The sequence below is a fragment of the Phyllostomus discolor genome, chromosome 8 (genome assembly GCF_004126475.2).
Source record: "Phyllostomus discolor isolate MPI-MPIP mPhyDis1 chromosome 8, mPhyDis1.pri.v3, whole genome shotgun sequence".
In the NCBI taxonomy this organism is placed as follows: Eukaryota; Metazoa; Chordata; class Mammalia; order Chiroptera; family Phyllostomidae; genus Phyllostomus; species Phyllostomus discolor.
In genome coordinates, this window is record NC_040910.2 from 92,707,836 (window position 1) to 92,720,157 (window position 12,322).

A 12,322-nucleotide genomic window follows, 5' to 3' on the forward strand; every position below is an offset into this window, starting at 1 on the left:
GCTTTGCAAGCCATAGAAAGCATGAATTGGGGGGTCTAAAAGTTTCAACAAACCAAAATTGTATCATTCTATATTCACACTCACCAAGCACCCTGGCCTTCAGAGATACAAAAGTCCTGATGCTTTCCAGGGTTCTGTGGTGCAGATCAGCTTGTTGTCCCTCTCTTAAGCCTTAGAGTTTAGCTTTCTGTTGTCATTTTCCACTAGTTATCATCTTTCTAGCTTCACTGTTGTCTCCTCTCTTGTTCTGTCATCTTTTGTCATTTTATTGGTTATTTTAGGAGAATACAGATAAACTTCTATCAATTTTTCATGTGGAACCAGAAGACTCAAATAAAACTGATGTTTCCAATGTGATTAGAAAAAAAAGTCAAGTATATGCAACTGAAACTTCATTTGCCATTTTGTAAAACATCTTGCCATAATTAACAATCTAATAATGTTATTTTCATGAGGTACAAATCAGGCCTTTAAAGTTTTTTTAACTTAAAATACATCTATGGCAATAGGAAAGGGATAGACATTTTCATTGTGTAAATGTATAAATGTTCAGATTGTATAAAAGTAGTCTTGTCTCACTACATAACTCACATTTTTAGAGTTCCTGTCCTGGAGCAGGTTAAATTTAAGACTTCCTTTAAGTGAATGGATTTGGTCTAGTTATTGTGCTTGAGGACTAGGGAACTGAGTGGGTTACCAAAAGGACAACATGTCTTGGTGAAAAGAAAATAAGGATAGGAGGCTTGAGTTTTAGCTCTGTTTCCTTATTGCTAAATTTGAAACATCAGTAGATCACATAACCTTTCTGTGCCTCAGTTTCTTCATTTATAAAATGAAGGATTGAGGGTTAGATCAACTCTGAATAATTATAAGAAGACTTTAGGATAGTGAAATTGTTTTGGAAATTTTTTGTTCTTTTATGGAGAATACGTATAATTAATTTTCTAATTTTTTTTATGCAGGTTAATGGCACAGTGTAAGAAACCTTTAAAAGTGTCCGATGAATTAGTGCAGCGATATCAAATTAAGAATCAGTATCTTTCAGCAATAGCATCTGATGCAGAAAAAGAACCTAAAATTGATCCATATGCATTTGTTGAAGGAGATGAGGAATTTCTTTTTCCTGATAAGAAAGATAGACAAAATAGTGAAAGAGAAGCTGGGAAGAAACAAAAGGTAAGAGAAATCAAAGGACATCAAAAAGTCTGTGATGCTTTGGGGCACCGCATGTGCCCCAAAATTGATTTTTTTTCTTTTAAAGTAGAACAGATTCATCATTTTAACTTACAAAAACATTTTTTAAAAATAGGTAAATCAGGCACTCTGTATAAAATTTAAGAGCTTGTACGGACTTCAGATTATAGCTGGTATCCCATAATGAAAAAATCTTTTTTGTTTACTGTCAAAGTTTTTGGATAGAGAAAGAGTACATTAACTTTTCTTATGTTAAAATCAGGACATTTAGGTAGACAAACTATTTTGATACTGAGTTAAAATATACTGTAAGTGAATCACCAGGTATTTTAAAAAATATAATATATGTCACTGCATTTATAAAATACATGATATTTTTTAATACGTGAGCCAAGAACTTACAGTGTCCCTGATACTAAAATGTTCTATTAATAAAGTGTCGGACATAGAAATAGTTATTTGATTAAAATATTAAATGTTAAATATTTGAAGATTTTTAAGCACAAGATAACTACAGTATTTGTCTTTTGCTTTAAATACAAAATATGGATATTGAAAGCTGTAAAATTGTGGAAAGTATACAGTAATATGTTTAATACAAAGAATTTCACTTCAGGAAGTTTTGTTCCAGGAACTTTACTGTATGCTAGGTACCTGAAATTTTGTCCTTTTTTAAGTATGAAAGCAGAAAGAGCTGAGAATGCAGTAGCTACTGTAAAAAGAACGTGGACTTTGGAATTTGACAGATTTAAGTAATACCTGGGTTACCTTTAGAACTGTTTTTTGTCTGTAAGGTGAACATACTACTTAATTATCATAGAGGTTAGTTGTGAGAATTAGTGGCAATGTCTGTAGAACACATAGCAGAATGCTTGAAACACGGTTACTCAATAGTTTGTGGATTTTGTTATTGGTAAATTATATATTTCAGCCTAATATGTAATATCATTTCCAGGTAGAAGATGGGTCATCTAGTGTAACAGTGTTATCACATGAAGAAGATGCTATGTCATTATTTAGTCCCTCTATCAAGCAAGGTAAAACTTTTATTTTCTAGTCAAGACATTGCATTCCAGGATTGTTACTACAGACTTCAGTTGACCCTTAAAGAGTGTAAGGGTTGGGGTGCTAACACTCCTGCACGGTCGAAAACTGCCTGTCACTTGACTTCCCAAAAGCTTAGCTAGTAATAGCCCATTGTTGACTGGAAGCCTTAATTGATAACATAAACAGTAGATTAATATATATTGAATATGTATATGTATTTTATACTTTATTCTTACAATTCAGTAAGCTAGAGAAGAGGAAATGTCATTACAAAAATCGTAAGAGAAAATGCATATATGGTACTGTACTGTATTGATACCGTATGTCTTACATTGTCTTTTACAAGATGAAATATCTGTCAGTACCTACATTAATATCATCTTATACGATACAAAACACTGTAGGTATTAGGCATATCACTAACACCTACATATCAAAAATGAAAAGATAACGTGAAAAAGAAATTGGTAACTACTTAAGGTGTGCCTATTTATGCATTGATAATGAAGAAGCAGCAATATGATTACGTGATGGTAGCCTTGTATAATGAATATGATTGATTCTTGGTAGTAAGGAAATTTCAAAAAAAATTTTCCAGTATATGTGCTGAAAAAAATATGTTTAAATTGACCTGTGCAGTTTATACCAGTGTTGTTCAAGAGTCAACTGTAATCTGATATTGGTGGACTGGACTTTGCATAATTCACATTTCATAGAAAGGGATGGATTTCTGTGATATGTGCTATCTAAAATGATGGATCACTGTTTACCTTATACAAAGAGAAGCAAGTTCAGGTGATAGAAATTCTGTTTTGAATTGATAACTTTTCTTATTTACAAATAAAAATAGTTCTCATCTGTAAAATGAGATTGGATGAGGTTATCACCTAAGTTTCTTCTCAGATCTAAAAATTCAGTAAATTGGACTTCACTGTAATTTTCTTGTGCTTTTTTTCTCCCCTAAACCCCCCCCCCCCAACCCCTGCACTTCACATTTAGAAGAATTGTTGCTGAGGTCATTAATTTTACAAGTGCTTACTGAGCACATGTTATGTGTTGGCACTGTTCTCAGCACTGGGAATACAATGGTCAAGACTTTGCTTTGAAAGCGTCTGACTCCTTGGAATGGAATAGAAAGACATAGTGTGTTAGTCCTTTTACAAAAATCTGTTCAACTTTTGTTGGCGGCAAAGGAAGTTGTCCTTTGGTATGTTTTATTTAGGGACAGAGTTGTTTTAATATTTGTAATAAACACGGTCGGTTTTGTGCAGCCAAAAATAATAGTAAGAGATGGTCTTTCATGAAATAAATTTAGTAGTTGATGGTTCTAAGTAGATTGATGAATGAAATGTGGGTTCTTTGGCCTATTTACCTACCCTAGGATATAGGGAATGTGTAATTGCCTTCTTGTGCCTTGTGGTGTGGCTTTCTCAAAATGTGGACCATCTGCCACATTCTGGAGCATGTTGTGAGGTGAAGCTTAGAAATCTTGATTTTTAAATAGTAACCTAAGTGATTTTTATGCACTCTAAAAGTTCAGAACTACTCTTCTAGTGAGCCGTTATAATCGACATGCAAGGCATTGGGAAACGACTTTTCATCTTTCTGAAAGTGAGAACCTTTTCAAGTCTTTTGACATCCTGAAGATGTTTTGGAAGATTGTACACTAAACTGCAAATTGTTTTTAGTTTATTCTTGTGTGGAAATATAAGAGGAGTCTAATAACTTCCATTTGTATTTGTATTTTTTCTTAAGTAATCATGTATTTTTTTCCCTAAAATTAGAAAAAAAAATAAAAAAGAAAATTAAATTCTAGGAGGTAATATTTATTGAGTACTTAAGTGCCTGGCACTGGGCAAAAGTGCTTTACCCTGCCTTCTATCACATTTAATTTTTACCATTACTGAGGCACAGAGAGGTTAAGTAACTTACTCAGGGTTGTACTTATAGTATCAGAGTTGAGTTCAAAGTAATAGTCTGTCTGACTCAGTAGTTGGAGCATTTAATCATTGTACTGTGCTTCCTTTACATTTTAGGAAGACAGGAAAATAAAACTGAGTATGTATTCTGTTGTTCTGATAGTATTATTTATATGTATATTTGGTATATTGTTCATATAGAGTACTTAGATGTGTTATGGATTACATTGTCTTTGATGAGGTTCCTGTGGAAAGTATCACCATTTATGTACAACTTTATTTCTATGAAAAAAATTTCTAAATTTTAAACAAATCACAGTTTCTTACTGCATTATACCATTATCTATTGAAATTATATATCTATCTTAAATTAATAAAATAATAACTTATTTGGTCAGTAGTAGAATTTTTTATTTTGTTTCCTGTTTGACATGTGTAGATGCTCCACGTCCTACTGGTCATGCTCGCCCTCCATCAACCAGTTTAATTTATGACTCAGACCTGGCTGTCTCTTATACTGACCTCGATAATCTCTTCAATTCTGATGAAGATGAACTAACAGTGAGTATCCTGTTAATGATTAAGGCTATAAGTCTTCCTTGATTTTTATATGAATTTTTTCAGAAGTGATATATGAGTTGAATACTATTTTAGCCCTGAACAATAGGAAATATTTTAGAATAAAAATGTATTAATTGGTTTCGTTTTTTAACCTCATGTTTGAGCAGTGTTGATATAGTGCCTGTCCACTACAAACTTTGTTTCTTTTTCTTTACTTTGTGTGTTTGAAGGACATGTATGATTAAACTTAATTGGAGCTCTGTCCTATGTTTTTTTTTTCCTGCAGTTCTTAGGAAGTAGAATTATTTTTCTAATCTTTGATCCTGTAGTTTGAGAAATGACCCTAGATTGACTTCTTTAGAGAATAACTAACATTAAAATTATATGCTTTGTCAACTTATGAAGGAATACCACTTCTTTAGAATTTGTTTGACATCACAGTAATTATTATAAGTCAACTAAATACTATAATAATGAAAGAGGAAGAAAAAGTAACATTTAATCTTTAACACCCATTTGCAGAGAAAGGTGAAGATAAAAGGAATTAAAGCTTAAAATGAGATTCCCTAGAATGTCAAGTCTGGCAAATTAATGAATTGGGTGCTGCATTATCATAAAAGGGAATTCCTTTTTCATCTGCATAAAGGTAGCTTGGAAACTTCTATAGTACATTTGGTCTTTCTTGTCCTATATATTTACTTTTAATCCTCTCATCATATACATACACACATATATGCACATTTGGTGTCTTCAATTAAGTGACATAAGGCAGATGTAGCTATATATAAACTTTATTCTATATCCCATAATATAGTATATTTTAGGCTACCATTTATGAGGTAACTATATCCCTGATACTTTGGCACTTTTATACTTCCTCTCTGCTACCATTCATGTATCAGCTATGGCTCTTCTGAGGTAAAAAGGTTGTAACCAGAGATCAGTTAATGTATTTTTGGCTAACAGGAACCAAGTTATCAGCTCTAAAAACACTGGTGACAGACTGGAGATACTGAAACTTGGTTTGTGCAATGTATTAGAATTTATTTTTAGTTGGGGAACCTTTGCTTTGTCATATGAAATCTTTCTGAAGTTTGTGCTTAGTTTTACCTGTTGAAGCACTTTTGCAGGGGTAAGGAGATTATTAAACCAGGTAAAAGTATAAATAAGAAATAAGAGGGATGATTGATTATATAGGAAACTTTAATGTCTGTTATTTAAGGGGACAGATGCTTTATGAGTATCTTTTACTAAAAAATAATCCTGATGTTAATTATGAACCCTTCTTATTTCAGGTTTTGTTTTTTGTTTTAATAGTTTTTAAGTGGAAGTTATTCTTGTGTCTAAGTGTTTTGAAAGCATGGGTTATTTGCTTTAGAGGAACTTTTTGCTCTAAACAGAAACTAATCTGGGTTTATAGATTGCCTAAAATGTGTTATGTCTTTAAATTGTATCTAGCATATATTTGGCTCTAGCACAAATTCAAAATACCATATTTTTTGGACTACAAGACACACTTTTTTTACCACATTTTTTGCTTCAAAATTTTTCCCCTATTTTCCTCTCTGAAACCTAGTGTGTCTGGGGTCCTCACCATAAAATGAACCTAGGTTTTAGAAGAGGAAAGTAGGGAAAAAAATTTTTTGAAGCAAAAAATGTGTTTGTTTTTTTTTAGGTGTGTCTTATAGTTAAAAAAATATCGTGCTACTTTTCATGAATGGGCTCTACTTTCAAGTTACATATGAATGATTACTATCTTGAGATCACTTTGGATGTAAAACTTGAGATAAATATAAATATATAGGTTTTTTTTTTTTAATAGCCTGGATCTAAAAAATTGGCGAATGGATCAGATGATAAATCCAACTGCAAGGAATCAAAGGCAGGAAATCTGGACCCGTTATCTTGCATAAGTAAGCTTCCCAAATCTGTGCTCCAGATAAATCTGCAAACTTTTAATCTGAACAAAGTTCCCCACACCTTTGTTTTGAACAGATTAACTTCTTTTTAGTTTTATGTTAAAATGTGTTTTATTAAATATAGGCACTGCAGATCTTCATAAAATGTATCCTACACCACCATCATTGGAACAACATATAATGGGATTTTCCCCAATGAATATGAATAATAAAGAATATGGCAGTATGGATACAACACCTGGAGGAACTGTTCTAGAAGGAAATAGTTCTAGTATAGGAGCACAGTTCAAAATCGAGGTTGATGAAGGATTCTGTAGCCCGAAACCTTCTGAAATTAAAGTGAGTACTTTATTTCTCTGAAAAAATAGTGTACATCCTATATGTCATGAAGAATTATTTTTTTAGCTGTATTCAAAAGCCACTTCATATTGCCTTTGCAACAACATGGTTGGGTCATTAGGGTATTGTGCTAAGTGAAGTCAAGTGGAAAAGGACAAAAACGATATGATTTCTACTCATGTGGAATATAAAACAAAAGGTAAAGGAACTAACAAAACAGACGCATAGATACAATAGAGTGGTAGTTACTGGAGCAGACGGGGTGCTGGGGGAGAGCAAATTGGGTAAAGAGGGACAAATATATGATAAAGGAAGGAAAAGAGACTTTGGTTGGTGAACACAAACCAACCAAATTCAGTAGAGTTACTGAATTATATAGAGATGCTGAATTATAATGTTATACACATGAAATGTATATAATGTTATTAACCAGTGTTACTTCACTAAATTTAATTTTTAAAATTATTCTAGTTTTGTAGTTAACAAATTTGAGGACTGAATTGTGACACTACTAAGAATGTATTTAAGAAAAGAATTATATTTACATTTTATTATTTGTTTAAAGAGAGGGAAAAAACGGCTAGAATTGGTTTGGGTTTTTTTCCCCTTGGAAGATAAAGTTCTGAATGTCATTGTCTTTGTATTGCAGGATTTTTCTTATGTCTATAAGCCTGAAAATTGTCAAGTTCTAGTGGGATGTTCCATGTTTGCACCTCTAAAAACTTTACCAAGCCAATGTCTGCCTCCTATTAAACTGCCAGAAGAATGTATTTATCGTCAGAGTTGGACTGTCGGAAAACTGGAATTGCTTCCCTCAGGGCCAGCAATGCCATTCATCAAAGATGGGTATGCTTTAGATTTATTTTACTGGTATAGCATATGAATGCTTATGTAGCTTTACTTTTTTTCATAGAAGTATGTGGTATGCTGGTACCTGGTAAAAAGATACTGGTTTTTAAAAAGTCTAAACATTATTTTCTGATTAATAGATTATGAAATTAGCTGGATATGGATAAACTATTGGATACTTAAGACTGTTGTTATGCTTTGATTCTTTGTCTTCAAGGCTTCTTTATTTTGGTTTAAAAATTTAAATCACTCCCATTTGTACATTTGTCATATTTCACACACTTTTCTAATTTAAAATCTGTGAAATTGAGGTATCTTATAATTGGTAGCTTCTTGTCATTAACCCTTTTTACACAGATATCTCCAAAATCAGGTTTTTGTTTTAGTTTTTTACAATCTGTGTCATCTTAGAATGGAATGTGTGTATTTGTAGTATAAGAAATGTATAGGTTACCCGGGCCATGTGGCTCGGTTGGTTGGGCGTTGTCCCACTAACGGAAAGGTTGCCGGTTTGATTCTTAAGTTTGATTATTTATAAGTTTGGAACTAGTTGATTGGTCCTCAGCCCACAAAAATCTCCTATAGTGAATATATTAACCTGAAATATATTTTAATTTTACTTGAAATTTTTGCACTAACTGTGCTTTTATAATTTTTAGTGTTACCAAAAAATATTTGAGATTTTTTTAGTTGTATTTCATGTTACTAATATGTTCCTTTATGCATGTGTTTGATTTTCTTCTACCCTGGTGATACTAGTGACGGAAGTACAATGGATCAAGAATATGGCCCTGCTTATACACCTCAGACTCATACGTCTTTTGGGATGCCTCCTAGCAGCGCACCTCCCAGCAATGGTGGAGCAGGAATTCTTCCTTCTCCATCTACTCCTAGGTTTCCAACTCCAAGGACTCCAAGGACTCCAAGGACTCCTCGTGGAGCTGGTGGACCTGCTAGTGCCCAAGGTTCAGTCAAATACGAAAATTCAGACTTGTATTCACCAGCTTCCACCCCATCCACATGCAGACCCCTTAATTCTGTTGAACCTGCAACTGTTCCTTCCATCCCTGAAGCACACAGTCTCTATGTAAACCTCATTCTTTCAGAATCAGTGATGAATTTGTTTAAAGACTGTAACTTTGATAGTTGTTGTATCTGTGTCTGCAACATGAATATCAAAGGTGCCGATGTTGGAGTTTACATTCCAGATCCAACGCAGGAAGCACAGTATAGGTGTACCTGTGGCTTCAGTGCTGTCATGAACAGAAAATTTGGAAACAATTCAGGATTGTTTCTTGAAGATGAACTAGATATCATAGGACGCAACACAGAATGTGGCAAAGAAGCAGAAAAACGTTTTGAAGCTCTCAGGGCTACTTCTGCTGAACATGTTAATGGAGGACTAAAGGAATCTGAAAAATTGCCTGATGAGTTAATATTATTGCTACAAGATCAATGCACTAATTTATTTTCACCCTTTGGAGCAGCAGACCAAGATCCTTTTCCCAAAATAGGTGTAGTTAGCAACTGGGTACGTGTGGAAGAGCGGGACTGTTGCAATGACTGCTACCTTGCTTTAGAGCATGGGCGTCAGTTCATGGATAACATGTCAGGAGGAAAAGTTGATGAAGCGCTTGTGAAAAGTTCATGCTTACACCCCTGGTCCAAAAGAAATGGTAAGTATGCTAATGGAATAATTTTTCTGTTTGTTTTCCTTTAGCTGTATGGCTTTGCTTTTCTTTCTTAGGAAAAAGTATTAAAGGTAATTTCCCACATAGCTAATAGAGACACTTAAATTTGGGCTTAAAACTCCTTTAAGAATGACATTTTAATTTCCTACCAGTTTAATTTCACCAATACAAGTATAGTGATTGTAAATCTATTATTATGTACTTATGTCGAAGTATAAAAAGTATTTTTTGCATGTTAATTAGCAGAAAGTTGCTAGATGTCTGCATTATTCAACATTCCTTTACTCATTAAATATTTGAGCATCTAGTATGTGCTAGGCATTGTTCTTTTATAAAGTAGTGTTGAACAAAGAAAACATATGAAGTCTGTCAAGAAAGTAGCCACGTACTATGAAAAATAGAAACATTTATTGAAGAAGAAATATTGTACCTAGGACAGTGACACTTCAGCCTCCTTCAAAGTAGGAACTTTAGGACTTCACACAGTTCTCTCAATTGCCATCAGCTGCCCTATTGTATTTTCCTGAATCTCATTGATGGTCTGAAATCTCTTCCCTTTCAAAGGTGATTTTAGTTTCGGGAAAAGCCAGAAGTTGCAGGGCACTAAATCTAGGCTGTAGAGAGGCTGAGTCACTTGGGTAATTTGATGTTTCACCAGAAAACTCTGCACGAGACAGGATGCAGGAGTGGGTGTGTTGTTGTGATGATGATGCAGGAGTGGGCATGTTGTTGTGATGAAGTTACCAATCACCAGTTACCCATAGTTGTAGCCTTCTGAATCATCTAAATAGTTTCTGCAGAGGAATGTTTAAGCTTAATGCAAAATTTGATGCAGATTCATTGCTTTACTCACTCATTTTGAATTCGATAGCCACACAATACACATGTTCACTCAATGATGTCTATTGCCCCCGTTGACTAGTACAGCGAAGTTGTCATTGTTTACACATGCACATTCTAGTCGGCTGTCCTTGGCTGCCAGGTTACATTGATATTGCACAAACTGTTCTCATTATATTAACAATGGCTGGACTTTTTCTGGACAGGCCACGTATTTCCTGCTCTTCTGATCCTATACCTTAGTGAGAGGACAAAATAAAATAGGTAATTATATAATATCAGATAGTGACAAGTGCTTTCAAGGAAAAACAGGTAAAAGAGTGGAAAAAGACAGGAGTATACTGGCTAGTGTGGCTTAGTTGGTGGGAACATTGTCCTGTAGACTGAAAAGTCGCAGGTTTAATTCCCAGTCAGGGCACATACCCAGGTTGCAGGTTTGATCCCCTGACTGGGTGCATATGAGAAGGCAAAATATCAGTGTTTTTTCTTTCTCTCTTTTCTCTCTCCTCTCTCTCTCCGCCACTGCTTCTTCTGTTCAAAAACAACAACAACAAAAAAAACCAAGCATGACATTTTAGATGTATGGATAAAGAAGATGTTACTGAGGTATAGCATTTGAGCAAAGGCCTGCGTAAAGAATGGGAATGTAAGCTATGTGACAGACTGAGGGAAGAGTGTTTCAGGCAGTGCAAAGACCCTGAGGGAGTAGTGTGCTTAGTATGTTTAAGGAACAGTAAGGAGGCAGTGTTGCTGGAATGAATTGGGTGGTGGGGAGACTGGTAGGAGATGAAGTTGAAGGGTTGGCCAGGCACCAAAGTCATGTGTTGGGCCCTTATAGTTTATTCTAACAGTGATGGGAAGCTATAGGACAGTTTTGAGCAGAGAAGTTACATGATCCTTTTTCTGTTTGCTATTGTGTTGTGGGTGGTGAAGGTAAGAGTAGAAGCAGATCAATTAGGAGGCAATTGTAGTAGTCCAGGAGAAGGACAGTGGTAGCTTAGACTAGATTGGAAGCAACAGAGATATAAATAGTAGATTCTAGGTATATTTAGAAAATGAAACGTATAGGGCTTGCTGATACATGTAAGAAAAAAATGAGGCATCAAGAATACCTTGAGCCCTGACTGGTGTGGTTTAGTGGTTTAGGTGTTGTCTCACATGCTGAAAGGTCGCAGGTTCGATTCCCGGTCAGGGCACATGCCTGGGTTGCAGGCCAGGTCTCCAGTCGAGGGTGTGTTTGAAAGGCGGCCGATCAGTGTTTCTCTTGCACATTGATGTTTATCTCTCTCTCTCCTCCCTCCTTCTCTTTCTAAAAATAAATAAAATATTTTTAAAAAAAATTCTTACCTGAGTATATTTTTATTGATTTAGGAGTGGGGAGGGAAGCATCAATGTGAAAGAGAAACATTGGTCAGTTGCCTCCCATATGAACCCCAACTGGGGACCAGATCCACAACCTAGGTATGTGCCTTCATCAGGAATGGAACCTGCAACCTTTTGGTGCACAGGACGAAGCTCAAACCAACTGAACCATCTGGCCAGGGCCTCTGCCCACTTTTTAATCAGGTTGTTTGTATTTTTGTTGTTGAGATGTATGAGTTCTGTATATATCTTGGGTATTACCCTCTTACCAGATGTATTATTTGCAAATATCTTTTCCGTTTAGGTATGCTGCCTGTTAATTTTTTGTTGATGAGGTTGCTTTTGGTGTACTGAAGCTTTTTAGTTTGCTGTAGCCCCTTTTATTTTTGCTTTTGTTTCTCTTGCTGTTGGAGTCAAATTCACAAATCATCACTAAGATTGATGTCAAGGAGCTTACCGCCTATGTTTTCTTCTGTATATTTTGATGGTTACAGGTTTTACATTGAAGTTTTTAATCCATTTTGAGCTAATTTTTTGTGTATGGTTTAAGATGGTAGACTACCTTCATTCTTTTGTATGTGGCAGTTTCCCAGTACCATTT

The 12,322-nt window shown here is 34.8% G+C and overlaps 1 protein-coding gene across 1 annotated transcript in view; it reads left to right on the plus strand.

The window, feature by feature from the left end:
* Window positions 1-12,322, plus strand: part of MED13 (mediator complex subunit 13) — a 102,673-nt gene that overhangs the window by 60,994 nt on the left and 29,357 nt on the right. Inside the window, exons 10-16 of the mRNA XM_028519075.2 lie at window positions 963-1,176; window positions 2,150-2,231; window positions 4,600-4,721; window positions 6,544-6,634; window positions 6,765-6,979; window positions 7,629-7,825; window positions 8,588-9,504. Of these exons, the coding sequence (XP_028374876.1) occupies window positions 963-1,176; window positions 2,150-2,231; window positions 4,600-4,721; window positions 6,544-6,634; window positions 6,765-6,979; window positions 7,629-7,825; window positions 8,588-9,504 (1,838 nt within the window). The remainder of the gene's footprint in view (window positions 1-962; window positions 1,177-2,149; window positions 2,232-4,599; window positions 4,722-6,543; window positions 6,635-6,764; window positions 6,980-7,628; window positions 7,826-8,587; window positions 9,505-12,322) is intronic.